Here is an 18,602-nt window from a genome sequence, read left to right as displayed (position 1 = left end):
ATTACAAAAAAACGGTAACTGTAATCTGTCACAGTACATTTTAACACATTCACTGCCAACAGTTTTTCCAATACAGTAGGTAGCTTCTGCCAAGGTTTTTTTTGAGGATTCTGGCTCATCTTTCAAGAGCCGAGGATTATTTTCTGCTAGGACTTTGTAAACACAAAATATCTCAAAAGAACTAATAGAATGTGTGCTTTCTCTGTCTAAAAGAGTTAGTTTTTATCATGTTCTGTTATGTAGGCATTAGCAGTTGAATACAGCATGGTTTCAGCGTCTGAGAAAGAAAGCTGAGATAAATGCATTTTTGTGAAATTCGATAGAACAGGCAGAACAGTCACTTTAACCATTTATTTTTGGCATCAGTGAGACATCAGACATCTAAACAATAGTTCTGAACAGTAATTTCCTCCAAAACAGCACCCCCACCCCCCTCTCCTTCAAACTCCTCCCTCCGTGGGTGTGTCTCTGGTGGCTTTGCAGCGTGTGTCACAGGCGAGTCTCTGCTGCCTGTCTGTGCTGCCTGGCGGCCGCTCGTCGGGCAAGTCTGGATCGGGCTCGTTCGTTTCTGGGGTTTCGGTTGTGAGCTGGGATGAAGCTGCGTGCGATTCTGGGCTTTCTGCTGCGTGTTTCAAAGTGTGTTGCACCCAGAGTCTATTTTTGGAATCCCCCACCGTTGTGCGCCAGCTCCCAGCGCGAAAGCGTTTTCGCCAAACCATTTTCATGCGAATGGTTTCCTCACGCTTTTTCCTGCTGTTTTTGCTCGGCTTTCTCTAGTCTGGAGAGCACTGTCGCCACTTAGTGGGTCGGTAAAATAGGTTATACACATTCAATAGCTCCCATATTTTTATAGGAGATGTAAAAGGGTTTGATCCACGTCCCACCGTCAAAAAAAACAAACTTTTTGACGAGTTAACTCGTCGACGGCAGTCAACCGTTGTTGTTTTTTGACGAGTTAACTCATCGACGGCAGTGAACGTGTTAAGATGTGTAATCTAGATTACAGTAACGGGGGTATAGTAACAGCGTTACAGGCGGGATTACATTCGCCCTTGCCTCTTCATTAATTTTACAAAATAACAACAAAAAACGGTGTAGCCTGGTGCCAGTGACTGACTGTGACGAGGACGAGCGAGGCGGAGCAACAGCAGCTGCAGGCAGCATTCATGATGACAGAGGCACCCGCCTATGTGGTGCCTCCTCCCACGAGTGCATTCACCTCATGGAAATATAACAAGCATTTCACTTTTACGTTCGCTCAGTGTTTAGACAGATCAAGCGTCTTCCACATGTGGAAGGCACTTGTGTGTGGGGCTGTCAGCTGAACCTTACGAGCTGCCAGGCAGTGGAAAATCTGCATTGAATTTCTCCGCCAACACCTGTGCTGACAAACGCTGCTCTAGTCTGCATGGGGCGAGAGGTTTTTACTTTCACTTATATGGACACATTCCACTGAGTCCGTGTTCGGTCCGTCTGCGCTGCGGTACGGCTTCGGAGCCGATACGTTTCCACTCTAATCATTGTGTCAACTCCCACCTTGGTTCATTGTCTGTACTGACACTGGGCTGACCCAATCACATCTCTTACTAGCCCCTCCTCCCCACCCCCACCCCTTGTCCTCGCACAGCTCCGAGCCAGAAATGAGTTGATGGGCCTTTTTTCAAAGCAGTCATTTTGTGTCTAGAAGGCAGGGTAAACATGTCCAAGCTAAATATTAACACGTTCACTGCCAATGACGTGTTTTTACGTCAAACAAAATCCAACCGTTCACTGCCAATGACGTGTTTTTTCGATTTTGTTTTTTTGACGGTGGGATGTGCATCTAACCCTTTTACATCTCTTATATAAGTATTGGACGTGTACAACGTGTACAACCCATTCCACCGACCCACTAAGTGGCGACAGTGCTTTCCTGACTAGAGGAAGGCAAGCAAAAAGCAGTGTGACGAAGCCATTCTCATGAAAATGGATTGGCGAAAACGCTTTCGTTTTCACGCTGATTGCTGGCTGTGCGGGATTGCAAATTTGCATAATAGATTACGGGTGGAACACACTTTGAAACACGCAGCATAAATATGACCAGAATCGCAAAAGCTTCATCAAAGCTCTCAACCAAAACTCCAAGAAGCGAGCGAGTCCATCCAGACTTCCTCAAAGAGCGGCCGCGCAGACAGGCACAGCAGCAGCAAAGCAGTGAGACTGGAACAGAAACGAGCTTGTGACACGGCCGCTGCAGCCAACAAGAACACACACGGAGGGAGGAGTTGGAAGCAGAGGGGGGTTTCCTGCTGTTATGGAGGAAATTACTGTTCAAAACTATTGTTTAGATGTCTGAGGTCTTACTGATGCCAAAAATGAATGGTTAAAGTGACTGTTCTATCGAATTTCACAAAAAGCCGTTTATCTCAGAATAATTTTTCTGATGCTGAAACCATGCTGTATTCAACTGCTAATGCTTACATAACTACTAACTCTACAAACTAACTATTTTAGACAGAGAAAGCACACATTCTATTAGTTCTTTTGAGATATTGTGTGTTCACAAAATCTTAGCAGAAAAGAATCCTCGGGTCTTGAAAGATGAGCCAGAATCCTCAAAAAAACCCTCTGGCAGAACCTACCTACAGTAAAAAAAAAACGGCTGGCAGTGAATGTGTTAATAAGGGCTTCCAACTTCCATCTATTTAGGTGTTCCAGTGCTGGGGCCCTCCTTAATATTTTGGTTGCACCTGTGTTCTCCCTGCCTTTTAAACACAAAATGGCTGCTGTGAAAAATGCCCATGATGATGGATAAACAAAAGCCAAGCGAGGTGCAGAGAAGTTTCATGCCAAGAAACTAAAATAAAACTTGGGTTGGATGCTGGCAAATATGCATGTTTGCAGGGGCACCCGTCATTGTAGAGCAATGTGTGCCTCTCCATGCTCACCATAAGCCATTTCCAGGCACGGTGGCTCAGTGGTAGAGCTGTCGCCTCACAGTCAGAAGGTCCTGAGTTTGATTCTCGCCTGGGACACTGTGGGCGCTGTGGTTGTGTTCCCCCCCATATCTTCAGTGCCTACTGCCCAGGTGGGGTATCTCGTCATAAGGGCCTTTCTCTCTGTGTGGAGTTTGCATGTTCTCCCCGTGCTCCCCCAGGGGGTTCCTCCGTATATAACCCCCCCACTAAAAACATGCAGAAGATCAGATCGTCATCGTCATCCGACCAGTGACGACAACATCCGAAGTTGGTCCCCGGGCGCTGTACGAGAAAGCGACCACTGCTCCTGGCCTGCCCCCCGGAGGAAAGGACATGCCTGGATGGGTTAAATGCAGAGGACACTTTTCACACTTTTCACCATGTGGCCGCATGCATGTGTTGTGGTGTTCGTGTGACAATAAAAGACAGGGCTTGTCCCGTTACGAGAGAGTTTTTTTTACGAGAGTTTTTTTTCCACACATGAAGTCTGGACTCTGCCCATTAAATCAGACCTGGGTATTTACCAGACTTAACCTTCCAGACACGAGGGATCATTTCCACACATGAAGTCTGGACTCTGCCCAATAAATCAGGCCTGCCTGACTTTAGTTAGCTAACGTTAGTCCTAGTACTGGCCAGCTGGCCAGCCTCCCCTCCGTACCGGGAGAGGAGTCTGGGATAACTGGGATAAACCCTCCCCTGCTCTACTCTGCTCTCCCATTGGAGCGACTGTTTCAGTCGCTGCCGGATGTCCGCTCCCGGCTTATTACAAGCTCTGTCATTGGCTCCGACCATGTCAATCAGAGCGGGTTCCGCTCCCTCCTCCCTGTGTGTCGCTGTAAATAGTGCCCTGCCGCCGCAGCGAAAACAACAACGCTAAGTAGCTAGCCAGCTAATGGCACAAACCTCCACGCTAGCTCATTGCTACATGCTGAAAACGGCAAGTTGGATTGTTGGAAACTATTTTCCATGGGCAGTGCCGCTAAGCGCCGTCCATGGCAATCCCATTATGGAGACCTGCGGCGCCAGACTCCTCTCGCGGTAGGGAGGGGAGGCTGGCCAGCGAGACTAGGGATGCATCAATATGAAAATTGTGACCGATACCGATAACCGATATCAACTTTGCTGTTATGGCCGATAACCGATATTTGCCAACATTTATTTACTCAAAAGGAATTTCAGCATTTCAGTTTAATGTGTTTCCAAATGCAGCTGCTTCTTTTAATTAAATACTGCTTCACTACCCTGTTTAATTTGATGCTGCTTTTAACACTACTTTTAATCAATAGTGTTACAATATGATTGTATCTGTGTATAGGATACTAGTTTCCACACGGACAGTTTTGTGTGTAACACCAGGAACAGAGAATGGTGTATGTTTTGCTATCAGTCTGCTGAGCATGTTCATCTGAAGACTTGATTAATAAATAATAGTGTAAGCCACTAAAGAGCTTTAATCGTCCTTTCTATAGATACAAGATAGAATGAAACATGGTGGCAGCAGTGTTGGGAAGTAACGAGTTACTAGTTACTCGTTACTGTAATAATATTACTTTTTCCAAGTAACGAGTAGTGTAACGAATTACTATAGAATATAAGTAATAATATTACAGTTACTTCAAGATAAACGAGCTCGTTACGTTAGTCGTTACATCTTTTGTTGAGTCCATTCTGTGATGCCCCTGCGCTGCAAAACGACACGCGGCATTCATTGATCACAAGCAGCATGGCTTTAACGCTCCCAAAACAAGGTGACGTCACCGCAGAGCCGAGGAGGAAAATCCGTGGCTGCGAATATATTCCCATGACTTTGTTTTTGTCGGGAAGAAAGGTGACACGATTGAACATCAAAGTCAAATGTAAACGGTGTCCAGGACAGGTAGGCTACTAACACTCTTTCCACTGTGAAAAACACGAGCTCAAACTTCCTAACGTTAACGTTACGAGACGAGAGGACAGCACAACAGAAACCGGAGAGATAACGTAAAAACTCACAAGCTGGTGGACATCAAACATTGCTGTTATTATTGTCAGGTTAATGTTAATGTTGCAGAGCTAACGTTATTTGTGACACAAACTTGTTAAGCAAAGATGTAGCCTATACGTATTGAGTTTGCATTGGCAGTGCTTACTGCATTCTATAAAACAGAAGATAAAAGATTGCATCTTGTCAGTCATCACTTTGAGCCAGGTGTGCTCTTCATCAAGCATCTCTGTAGGAAGCTGTGCTCTGGCAAAGCGATTAGTTTAAATGGAACGGCACATAATAGACCTAGTTCACACATTCGCACCGCAAAGTCTGCATTTTGATGAGAAAAACGCTATGGGCCTTTTTCACAACGGCCATTTGTGTCTAGAAGATACAGTATACACAGGTGCAACCAACTAACTAATTAAGGCTCCAGCACTGGAACACCTAAATGGACTGGAAGTTGGAGGCCCTAATTAACATCTTGGTGCACCTGTGTTACCTCCTGCCTTTTAGACACAAAATCGCTGCAGTGAAAAAGGCCTATTGCCATTTGTGTGGAATGTAACGGAAAAGTAATATAACGAGTATCTAACGAATTACTTTTGGCATGGAGTAATAAGTAAAGTAATAATATTACTTTTGAAAATAGTAACGAGTAATATGTAATATATTACTTTTTTAGTAATGAGTGCCCAACACTGGGTGGCAGCGGTAAGCTACTTTGTGAAAAAGTAGTAAAAAACGAACTTTAGCTGTGTGCAGCTACCCAGCGCTAGCGCGAGCTAGCAGGCCGGCTAGCAGCTAGCAGAAACAACGCAGGAGCTGGAGGGGGATAGCGAGGAGGAGTCTCCGGATCGGCAGGTGAAGATGGAAGGCTTGAAGCCCCCCCGCCGCTATGTTTGGACTCTGGCAACCTGGCGAAGTCGTGGAAGTCATGGAAAGAGGAGTTTACACTCTACATGGATCTTTCAATACCGGATGCAGATGAAGGTATGAAGATAAAGCTGTTCTACTACCTCATAGGAGAGACCGGTAGAGAACTTTGTGCAACCTTGATGAGCGATGTGACTTCTGCCAGAAGGAAACTGGATGATATGATAGCAAAATTTGATGAACATTGCAACCCGAAGATAAATGAGACAGTAGAAAGATATCGATTCTTCATGAGAAATCAAGGCAATGAGGAGAATATTGACTCATATGTGACTGATCTCAGAGTGCTAGCCAGCACATGCAACTTCGGGTTGCACCCTTTGGGTGCCGCCAAATCGGGTGCCGCCCATCTTGGCGGCACCCTTCGGGTGCCGCCAAGATGGGCCCAGCCTACATTTGTTGAGCCCACCCAAAACTGAAATCCTGGAGCCGCCCTACGGTGAGGATTATGAAGATATCTTGAGTGTCCCTGCTACAGAGATTCAGAAGGGGGAAAGTGGCAATGACAAAGCCAAGAGCAGCCAGCTTTTTGCAGGGATGCTGGTGGACGAAGAGCTTGTGAGGTTTCAAATAGACTGTGGAGCTACGTGTAATATAATCCCCATAAATCTAGTGAATCCAGACACTCAAATGGAACACACTAAAAAAGTGTTGGTAATGTATAATAAAACCAAGCTCTATCCACTAGGCAAATGCAAAGTGAAAGTGAGGAATCCGCGGAACCAGAAGCTGTACCGGCTGGAGTTTGTGGTAGTGGATAAAGACTGCAGACTGCCACTGCTGGGCAGAAAAGCAAGTGAAGCTATGAAGCTAATCAAAGTACAGTATGAAAACATACTGGCTATCGACAGCATTGTGACAGAAGAGGAACCATCTCAGAGCGAAACAATAAATATGGAGAAGATAAAGAAAGAGTATGGAGATGTGTTCACAGGTGATGGCTGCCTGGAAGGGGAGTACAAGATTGAGATCAAAGAAGAGGTGGAGCCGGTGAAACTTCCCAAGCGACGAGTCCCAGTCGCCATGATGACTCCGCTGAAGGAGGAGTTAAAAGATCTTCAAAGGAGAGAGATCATCACTCCAGTGGAGAAAAGCACAGACTGGATCAGTAGTCTGATCACCGTGCGTAAACCTAATGGGAAGCTACGGATATGTATAGATCCTAAACCACTAAATAAAGCACTGAAGCGCAGTCATTTTACCCTTCCCACTATTGATGACGTCCTCCCCGACCTCTCAAGAGCAAAGGTGTTTTCTGTCTGTGATGTCAAGCATGGATTTTGGCATGTTAAACCCCGTGGAGAAATCAAGCCATCTGACCACATTCTCTACACCATTTGGCAGATTCCGGTGGCTCAGGATGCCCATGGGAATCAGTCCGGCCCCTGAGATTTTCCAGCTGAAACTGACACAGGCACTGGAGGGACTGCCGGGCATATACATCATAGCCGATGATGTATTGATCACTGGAGAGGGTGATACACAGGAGAAGGCCAACAAAGACCATGACGAGAAACTGAGACAATTCCTAAACAGGTGCAGGGAAAAGAACATAAAACTGAATGCGGACAAGTTCAAACTGCGCCAAAAAGAGGTGCCATACATCGGACACCTGTTGACAGACGATAGACTAAAGCCCAACCCAGATAAGGTTCGAGCGGTGAGAGACATGCCGAGGCCAACTGACGTGAAAGGCATACAGAGACTCGTCGGCATGGTGAATTATCTCTCCAGTCAAATTTATTTATATATTTTTTTTATATAGCCCTAATTCACAAGCATGTCTCAGAGGGCTTCACAGAAAGTATGTCTAGCTAATTCTAGCTGACACAACAGTAACATGAATATACAGAATAAAGATAACATTTGAACAATTGATAATATAGAAAATATAGGAATGAGGGGAGAGCAGAGGAGAGCGCAGAAGAAGGGAGAATAGCAGGGGGAATGTGAGAGAGTGATGGGGTGGGGAGGGTATAGGAGGTGGGGAAGGAGCAAGAGGAGAGAGCAGGAGAGGGGAAGGGAGGGGAGGTGTGGGGGAGAAGAGAGCAGGGGGAGGGAGGAGGTGGGGAGAGAATGAGCAATATAGACGGAGGAGAGGGGGGAGGTGGGGAGAAGATAGGAATGTGGAGGAGGAGAGAAGGAGAGATGGGGATGCAGGGGAGGGAGAGCCAGGGTAGAGAAGCAGGGGGAGCGTCCCACATCCCCCCCCCCCCCCCCCCCCCCCCCAGAGAGGACAGAGAGGAGGAGAGAACAGAGAAGGAGAGGTGGGAGGGTGCAGGGGAAGAAGTGCAGAGGAAGAAGTGCAGAGGAGGAGAGAACAGAGAAGGAGAGGTGGGAGGGTGCAGGGGAAGAAGTGCAGGGGGAGAGGAGGAGAAAACAGAGAAGGAGAGGTGGGAGGGTGCTGGGGGAACGCGGGAGGAGGAGGCGGGGGAGGGAACAGACCTCTCCGCCCCCTCCCCCCCCCCCCCCCCCGAGAGGACAGAGAGGAGGAGAGAGCAGAGAAGGAGAGGTGGGGGGGTGTAGGGGAAGGAGTGCAGGGGGAATGTGAGAGAGGGGAGAGGACAGGGAGGAGGAGAGAACAGAGAAGGAGAGGTGGGAGGGTGCAGGGGAGGGAGAGCAGGGGGAACGTGGGAAGGGGCGGCGGGGGAGGGAAGAGCATGGAAAGAGAGGGGACGGGGGGGGGTGGGAAATGTGGGAGAGTGGGGAACAGGAGGGGGAAGAAGGGAAAGGAGCGGGGGAAAGAGAAAGAGAGGGGGGGGGGGGAAGATCAGACAACTGACTACTCTAAGCATTAACCAGAGCTAGCTGGGACATAGTATCTAGCTAGTCTACAGCCTAATCTGGCCTATCCTACTCTGCTCTAGTCTGATCTTTGCCTGAACACTATAACAGGTCAGCCTTAGGCTGTAGCTAATCTATCGCCTACCTAAACTGTTCTAAACCAACCGGCAGCCCTCGACCAGTGATGAAGAGCACCGATGCCCCCCGCCCCGGCCCCCCGCCCACATAAGGCGTGGGAGAGAAGGCCGGGCCGGGACACAGCGGCGTCCCCACACCCCCAGTGAACGCAAGAAAACCTTTCCACCAAATGGATTGCCCCAGTGACTTGGCTTGGCTGAGGAGGAACCTTGTGAGGTCGTTGTGCTACAGGGGCCCAGCAATGGTCGCCTGGGTAAGCCCACCCCCCACGCGACCCGCTCCCAGACCCGCCCCCAGCTAGTGACTGGGAACTGAGAGAGCAGGCCACGCAGGCCACGCGGGCCCACCCAGGCAGTGAACCCAGCGGCGGACCCCCATCCGGGGACTCCCCTCCGAGACAGGCCGAGAGATGCCGGGCTAAACCATGAACAGAGTTTTCCAGCAGTGAAACTCTGCAAATGGTTTATTATGGAAATAAAATTTACAAGAGAACAGAAAATTGAAAATGTAAAAAAGAGTCCAATAGAGGGATATAAAAATGTATTTTTTAAATTATCCTAAATCAGGGAAGGGAGTTGAAAATGTCAAAAGTAGAGTCCAAAGGAAATAGAAAATGTAGTCTTTAAGTGTTCGTAGGTTTAGAGAATACTAGCTAAGGTGATGAGGCCGGGGGGGGGGGGGGGGGGGGGGCCCGGTCCCCCCCTTCCCTTAGGCAGGCAGGTGACCAGGATGATGAGGATAGGGGTCGGTGGTGGTGAAGAGCCCGGGGTGTCAGACAGTAGAAGGAGTAGCGGGTAGATGGCCTAGAGTGACGACAGGTGGCTAGGGCGATGACGGCCGGACCTAGGGCTGCAGCGGCGGGGGTGTACGTCAGGCCAATGAAGGACACCTGAGGGGGAGAGAGAGAAGAGAGTGGGGGAATCTGCGCAGAGGTGGAACTGACTCTATAGACAACAATAAAATTAGGTCAAAACAAAATTTATTAGGATTTATTTTTTTATTTTTTAGGATGACTAATACTATACTGCTAATTCAGGTCTAAGTACCACCTAACACCACTGTCAATGATTCAGCCCTGTTGATGCGGACCGTAAATCATGACCTACAACAAAATTTATTAGGATTTTTTATTTTATTTTTTAGGATGACTAATACTATACTGCTAATTCAGGTCTAAGTACCACCTAACACCACTGTCAATGATTCAGCCCTGTTGATGCGGACCGTAAATCATGACCTACAACAAAATTTATTAGGATTTTATTTTTTTTATTTTTTAGGATGACTAATACTATACTGCTGATTCAGGTCTAAGTACCACCTAACACCACTGTCAATGATTCAGCCCTGTTGATGCGGACCGTTAATCATGACCTACAACAAACAAAACTAAATTAGGTCAAGTCTAAGTTTATACTGATACTGCTGGCTTGTGATTGCCCGCTCAGCAGTTCAGGACTAAGTTTATTCACCAGCTATTAGATTTTGTATCTAAGCTACTGGGTCGACTGATGCCATATTATTAAATTAGGTCAAGTATAAGTTTATAATGATATTGCTGGCTTGAGACAGCCCGCTCAGCAATTCAGGATTGTATGTACTCAAGAGCTAATAAATATTTCTAGAGAATGACATCATCAGACACAACTATCAAGCACAACCAAATGATTGGGAGAATAAATGGGTTTTGAGTCTAGTTTTGAAGATTTCAATGGAGCCAGCTTCCCTAACTGACAGAGGAAGCTGGTTCCAGAGATGTGGAGCACGGTAAGAAAATGCTCTGCTACCTGCTGATTTTTTCTTAATTTTAGGGACGGTAAGATAATTACCGTCCTGTGAGCGGAGAGTACGCGTGGGAACATAGGGAATGATTAGCTCAGATAAGTACGGAGGTGCGAGCCCATGCAAAGATTTATAGGTTAACAGAAGCACCTTAAAGTCTGATCTGGCCTGAATTGGGAGCCAGTGGAGGGAGATTAAGACCGGAGTTATATGATCAAACTTCTTAGTTCTAGTTAGAATTCTAGCAGCGGCGTTTTGCACGAGTTGTAATTTATTTGTGCTACAAAGTGGAAGGCCAGAGAATAAGACGTTACAGTAGTCGAGTCTAGATGAAACAAAGGCGTGTATTAAGGTTTCGGCATCCGTTGCATTTAGCAAGGGACGGATCTTTGAAATATTGCGGAGATGAAAGAAAGCTATTTTAGTGATATCCTTAATGTGAGCATTGAATGACAGAGTAGGATCAAAGGTAACACCTAGGTTTTTCACCTTTGAGTTTGGAGTAATTACGCAGTTCTCAATGTTCAGACTAAGATCAGCGAGGAATGGAAGTTGGGTTTTTGGGCCAACAACTAGTAGTTCCGTTTTGTTGGCGTTTAGTCGTAAGAAATTATTTGACATCCAGTCTGTAACAGCGGTTAAGCAGGATTCAAGATTAGCGAGTTTAGAGCGATCGTCTGGTCTAATTGGTATATAAATTTGGGTATCATCTGCATAACAGTGAAAGTTAATGCCATATCTACGGAAAATTTCGCCAAGAGGCAGTAAGTAAACTCCAAAGAGTAAGGGACCCAGGACTGATCCCTGCGGTACACCAAACTTCACTGAGGAGAAAGTGGACATAATATTTTTATATGAGACACAGTGTGTCCTATCAGACAAATATGACTTTAGCCAGGATAGGGCAGTGCCCCGGATACCTACGTAGTTAGATAAGCGGTCTAGGAGGATCTTATGATCGATTGTATCGAAGGCTGCGCTTAAGTCTAATAAAATGAGAAGAGAGGAGAAATTAGAGTCGGACGCAAGGAGAAGGTCATTGGTTACTTTTGTAAGAGCAGTTTCAGTACTATGGAGTGATCTAAAACCAGATTGAAAGGGATCGAGAAGTTTATTATGTGAGAGGTAGTCAGTTAATTGTGTCGAGACTACTCTTTCAAGAACTTTAGAGAGGAAGGGGAGATTTGAGATTGGCCTGAAGTTGTTAAGAACCTCAGAATCAAGGTTTGGCTTTTTAAGTAGAGGTTTGATTACAGCAGATTTGAAGGAGGTAGGGACAATGCCAGAGGATAGGGAGCTATTGATAATGTTAAGTAAGGGGGGGCCTAGTATTGGAAGGAGTTCCTTAATCAACTTTGCAGGGAGAGGGTCGAATAAACAGGTTGTGGATTTAGATGAAAGTACAATTTTTGAAAGTGCATTTAGAGAGATAGTCTCAAAATTCGAGAGTATAGTACTCTCGTCTAAGGTTCTAAGGACAGGGCTAGGAGAGGGGTTAGCACCCTTTGTGAGTAATAGAGAGTTGCTAATTTCATCTCTAATACAGATAATTTTACGGTTAAAGAAGTCAAGGAAGTCATTAGCTGTAAATGGAGAGTTTGTATTGGGGGAGGGTTTGCGAGTAAGATTTGCGACCGTGTCAAATAGAAATTTAGGATTATTTTTATTAGTGTTAATAAGATCTGATAGGTAGGAGGCTCTTGCAGCGGAGAGCATACATTTGTATTTTAGTAGGCTATCACTCCAAGCTAGTCGATAGACTTCAAGCTTGGATGATCGCCATTTACGTTCTAGTTTTCTGCATATTAATTTTTGTGCGCGTGTATCGTCAGTATACCAAGGCGAGGGTTTTTTAGGGCGACGGATTTTAGTACGTAGAGGTGCGATAGAATCAAGCGAGGCAAGTAAGATTGAATTAAATTGATTTGTGAATTCATTAATGGAGTCGATCCGCTCTGGGAGAGAGGAAAGCGGCCCCGATAACAAATCAGCGAGTTCAGTGGGAGTAGAACTATCGATACGGCGGGCGGTGTAGGTATCGGCTAGGTTTGATTGCCGGAGGGGCAGGTCTATTTTAAATTTAATTAGATAATGATCTGACAGTACTGGAGGGTATATCAAATTCTATGAACACTTATCAGATGACTGTGAGAGACTGAGACAGCTCACCCACAAGGAGAATATGTGGGACTGGACGTAAATGCATGAGGAAGCATTTTGCCGTCTCAAGGACAATATGACCAAAACGCCAGTACTGAGGTACTATGACCCAGTAGAAGAGCTGACACTGCAGTGCGACGCATCAGAGACAGGTCTAGGTGCGGCGCTGACACAAAAAGGGGAACCTGTCGCATTTGGAAGCAGAGCACTGACGCCAACAGAAAGGGGCTATGCCCAAATCGAAAAAGAATGTTTGGCTATTGTTTTTGGCATGGAAAAATTCCATCAATACACATATGGTCGAAGAGTGACAGTACAGAGCGACCATAAGCCGTTGGAGAATATCGTAAAAAAGCCACTGTTGAGCGCACCAAAGCGGCTCCAAAGAATGCTGCTTAGGCTGCAGAGGTATGAGATAGATGTGATTTATGTCCCTGGACGTGACATGCTGTTGGCAGATACCTTAAGCAGGGCATACCTGCCAGAGAGCTCAACGGCAGGGTCGGCGGAGTCTGAGATCGAAACAGTCAACATGGTAGACTACCTACCTATCTCCACAGAGAGACTGAGCAAGATACGCTCTGCCACCCAAAATGACAAGACACTGCAGACACTGATTAAGACCATTCAAAGCGGATGGCCACAAGACAAGAATCACACACCGAGTGATATAATGCACTATCACTCGTTCCAAGAGGAATTGAGCTTTCAGGATGGAATCATCTTCAGAGGTGAGAGAGCCGTCATTCCAAAAGCACTCCAACATGAGCTCACTAGCCGTATTCACTCTACTCACCTGGGGGTGGAGGGATGCCTCCGGCGTGCGAGAGAATGTTTGTACTGGCAGGGAATGAGCGAGCACATTAAGACATTCATACAAAAATGTGACATTTGCAGATCTGTAGAAATGAGACAACAAAAAGAGACATTGCACCCACACAAGGTAACAAGCAGACCGTGGGCCAAAGTTGGCACAGATTTGTTTACATACGACAACAAAGATTACCTCATTACGGTAGATTACTACTCAAACTTTTGGGAAATTGACTATTTGCCAGATACAAAGTCGTGTACTGTGATAAGAAAGCTGAAGGCTCACTTTGCCCGTCAGGGTATTCCAGACATTGTTGATGATAATGGGTCACAGTACGCTTCCCAGGAGTTCCAGCGGTTCCGTCAGCTGTGGGAGTTCCAACACAGAACTTCATCTCCCGGATACCCACAAAGCAACGGGATGGCGGAGTCGGCGGTGAAAACGGCAAAACGACTGATGATGAAAGCCAAGGCAGCGGGAGAGGACCCGTATCTGGCTATGTTGGATCACCGCAACACGCCAACTCAAGGACTACAGACAAGCCCAGCTCAGAGGTTGCTGAGTAGGCGACCAGAACTCTGCTACCAACGAGGGAGAGTCTTCTACAACCAGAGGTGAAACACACAACACAAGCACGGATAGACAGACAAATGAGACAAGCCAAATACTACAACAGGACAGCTAAGGACATGGACACACTACAGCGAGGAGACCGTGTTCGAATCCAGCCTTTTGAACCCCGCACCATCTGGAGAAAGGCTACAGTGGTGGATCCAGTGGATCACAGGTCCTACGCGGTACGACTGGACACCGGCGGTGTGTTACGGAGAAATCGCCGTCACCTTAGGCAGGACCGGGGCACTGAACCCGGTCTGTCAAACGAAACAGGGACTCGAGAACCACACACAAAACCAGACACTGTTGCAGCACCTGACATACGTGTTGGGGACACACAACGAACTGTGACCACCAGATCTGGGCGAGCAAGTGTGAGGCCAGGGTACCTTGCAGACTATACACGTTGAACTGGGGTGAAAGAGGGAAGAAAATAAATGAATAAAATATTGAAAAGTAAAAAAAAAAATGGAAAAATAGAAAATAGAAGAAAAATGAAATAACAATAATAATAAGAATAATAATGAGAAAAATGTGAATGAAATGTACATGATGTGCTGGAGGAAAAGAAAAAATGTTGACAGGTTGGGAAGAACGGATTGAAATGTGTTCGGAAATGTTTTTGTGTTACAGTAATTGTTGATTACAGTAATAGTAGGCTATTGTTTGAAATGCCACTAGAATGTTTAATTTACAACAGTAACAGATTGTTGATTACTACAGCAGAGATAAGTGCCACTGAGATTATATTTTATTTTCTAAGTTAATATGGAAAACATTCTGTTTATAATATTCAGTAACTGATTTGGTTATGGTTATTGTTAACAGGAGGTCACTTCAAAAAGAAAAGAAAAAGGATGTTACAATATGATTGTATCTGTGTATAGGATACTAGTTTCCACACGGACAGTTTTGTGTGTAACACCAGGAACAGAGAATGGTGTATGTTTTGCTATTAGTCTGCTGAGCATGTTCATCTGAAGACTTGATTAATAAATAATAGTGTAAGCCACTAAAGAGCTTTAATCGTCCTTTCTATAGATACAAGATAGAATGAAACAAATAGCACGTCCATCATGTGTCAATCAAATTGTCTCATCCCGCCCGCCCACCAGTAATGTAGTGTACACACTATGATCTGTGTACTCGGTGATCGACTGCACTTGACAGGTTTACGTTTGTGTCATCAAGTTAGCAACAAAGATGCTACATGTCTTTCTGTGAAGAGACGCAGGAACAGAGAGACATGACGCTTCTCTTTTGGCCCAGCAAGTAGCTGGAGCCTTTCCTAGTACTCTACATATTCCATCGCTGCTCACAAGATAGACTGAATCACTAAGCCAGAACGTGGCAATACCTCAGGCCATATCCCATAGTCCTTTGCGGGCCATGTGACTGTGGCCCTCCTTGCCCAAACCTGTACTTGTGATTTATGTCCACTAGATGTCACCACAACTGATACTTTCCATTAATTCCATACTCTGCTTGCTAGCAACAAAAGATAGTTAAACCCTTTTTTAGTTGTTTTACTACCTTTATAAACTATTCTAATTTGTATGAATGAATTGCCTTCATCTTTACAGAGAGAGGAAGACGAGTGATGACAGACGGAGACCTGGACTGCAGACATCCAGTCAAACCAGCATCGTACAAAGTAAGACTTGGAGTGTATCTACTGTTGTCACCATTTCTACAACCAGGACTTCTTGTGTTGCTACAGACACATTGTTCTTTCTCATGCAACATATACACATACACAGTTTGTGTGTGTGTGTGTGTGTGTGTGTGTGTGTGTGTGTGTGTGTGTGTGTGTGTGTATACACACACACACACACACACACACAACATTAATACCAGATACTATACAGTATTTGAGTAACCCTTATTTACTCCTTCATGTCTTCCAGTGGACGGTGCTCTGCAGGTGGTTTTAGATAAGCATAAGATCATTCTGATAAAGAGATGTGGATTTGTGACAGAAGGAACTGAAGCAGGAACCGCTGAAGCAGGGACTGGAACCTCCTTCAACAGGATCTACACTCTGCTCTACATCACAGTGGGACGAAGTGAAGATGTTAATACCCAACATGAGGTGTGGCAGCTGGAGACAGTGTCCAAGATGAAGACCCGCCTCCATGATGCTCCACTCAAACAGGAGACAGCATCCAAGATGGAGGAGAACCATGAAGCTCCGATCAAGTGCCACGACATCTTTAAACCCTTACCTGGCCAAGAGAAGAAAGGGAAAGAAAACAAACAAAGGTTACCTGGCCAAGAGAATGAAAAGAAAGAAAAAGAGATAAAAATCAGAGTAGTTCTGACGCAGGGCATTGCTGGCATTGGAAAAACCTTCTCAGTGCAGAAGTTCACTCTGGACTGGGCAGAGGGCTCGGAAAATCAAGATGTCAGTCTTGTGATTCCGCTTTCGTTCAGGGAGCTGAACTTGATCAAAGATAAGCGGTACAGTCTTCTCACGCTGCTCCATGTTTTCCATCCAACATTACAGACGGTCACAGCAGAGCAGCTCTCTGTCTGTAAAGTTGTGTTCATCTTTGACGGCCTGGATGAAAGCAGACTTTCAATGGATTTCCAGAAGACAAAGGTTGTGTCTGTCGTCACACAGGTATCATCAGTAAATGTGCTGTTGACAAACCTCATCAAGGGGAATCTGCTTCCCTTGGCTCTCCTCTGGATAACTTCCAGACCTGCAGCAGCCAATCAGATCCCTCCTACATGTGTTGACAGGGTGACAGAGGTACAAGGGTTCACTGACCCTCAGAAGGAGGAGTACTTCAGGAGAAGATGCAGTGATGAGAAGCAGGCCAGCAGAATCATCTCCCACATCAAGGCATCCAGGACCCTCCACATCATGTGCCACATCCCAGTCTTCTGCTTCATCACTGCTACAGTTCTGGAGGACATGTTGACTACAGACCAGAGAGAAGAGCTGCCCAAGACCCTGACTGAGATGTACTCACACTTCCTGCTGGTTCAGACACAGAGGAAGAAGCAGAAGTATGAGAGACGTGAGAGGAGTCAACAGGAGCTGATGAAGACTGACAACGAAGCTCTTCTGAAGCTGGGGAGACTGGCGTTTGAACATCTGGAGACAGGCAACCTCATGTTCTACCAAGAAGACCTGGAGAAGTGTGGTCTTGATGTCAGAGAGGCATCAGTGTTCTCAGGAGTGTGCACAGAGATCTTCAAAAGAGAGTGTGTGCACTTCGAGAAGACGATCTACTGCTTTGTTCATCTGAGCATTCAGGAGTTTCTCGCTGCGGTCTACCTGTTCCACTGCTACACAAACGGGGCTGAGAAAGTACTGGACACATTCCTGGGAAAATACTGGGACAAGGACAGATACAGGACTGAAAGTAATAAATCCCTGGATGTCTTTCTGCAGAGAGCCATGCTCAAAGCCCTGCAGAGTAAAAATGGCCACTTGGACCTCTTTGTCCGCTTCCTTCATGGCCTCTCACTGGAGTCCAGCCAGAGACTCTTAGGAGGCCTGCTGGGTCAGACAGACAGCAGACCAAAAAGCATCCAAAGAGCCATCAGCAACCTGAAAAAGATGAACACCTCCAATCTCTCTCCTGACAGAAGCATCAACATATTCCACTGTTTGATGGAGATGAATGACCAGTCAGTACATCAGGAGATCCAACAGTTCATGAAGTCAGAGAACAGATCAGATAAGGAACTCTCTGAGATCCACTGCTCAGCTCTGGCCTACATGCTGCAGATGTCAGAGGAGGTTCTAGATGTGTTGGACCTGAAGGCCTACAACACATCAGATGAGGGACGGCAGAGACTGATCCCAGCTGTGAGGAACTGCAGGAAGGCTCGGTTAGTCCTGGTATCTTATTTATTTATTTATTATTTACTTATGTATTTATGTATGTATTTATTTATTCACTCATGTCAATGGCACCAGCTAGTCTTCCTGGGGTCTGAATCCAGTCCATCATATTCATACAACATCACATTTGTGTTGTATATGTTCATCAATAAAAAATGTTGATCAGTTTAAATACGTTATTGTAGATCCCACTCTGTGCTTTAAAAAGCATATAAGGAAGATCAGCCAAACACTGAAATAGGGCTGCACGATATATCGTTTACACATCGACATTGCGATGTGCGCATGCGCGATAGTCACATCGCAGGACGTGCGATGTCAAAAGCAAATTAACTCGTCATGTTGCTTGATAAACTCTCACTTTAGGGGTAGCCTACTGAGTGAAATGCAGGCTCTCTCAAAGGAGAGAGACGCCCCGCTACTGTACTCACTCATTTAATGCTTAGCTTCAACACAACAAACATGCACAGAGAGCAAAATTGAATTGTTTTTGCTTATGTTGCGTTGCTGACAGTAGCCTGTCTGTAAACGATGTGATTGCGAGGCGGACTTGTCCACAGCTTGCAGCGCACTAGTATACAGCAGGCT

At 45.9% G+C, this 18,602-nt stretch overlaps 1 protein-coding gene across 1 annotated transcript in view; it reads left to right on the top strand.

The window, feature by feature from the left end:
• LOC310798133 (NLR family CARD domain-containing protein 3-like) overlaps window positions 1-18,602 on the top strand; it is a gene marked incomplete at its 3' end in the record, with an annotated part of 126,566 nt that overhangs the window by 21,697 nt on the left and 86,267 nt on the right. Inside the window, exons 3-4 of the mRNA XM_083660617.1 lie at window positions 15,739-15,809; window positions 16,063-18,001. Of these exons, the coding sequence (XP_083516743.1) occupies window positions 15,739-15,809; window positions 16,063-18,001 (2,010 nt within the window). The remainder of the gene's footprint in view (window positions 1-15,738; window positions 15,810-16,062; window positions 18,002-18,602) is intronic.

The sequence above is a fragment of the Poromitra crassiceps genome (genome assembly GCF_964638095.1).
Source record: "Poromitra crassiceps genome assembly, chromosome: 2".
Classification (NCBI taxonomy): domain Eukaryota; kingdom Metazoa; phylum Chordata; class Actinopteri; order Beryciformes; family Melamphaidae; genus Poromitra; species Poromitra crassiceps.
Note: the sequence above shows the minus strand (reverse complement) of the source record. Positions and strands in the feature narration are given on the sequence as shown.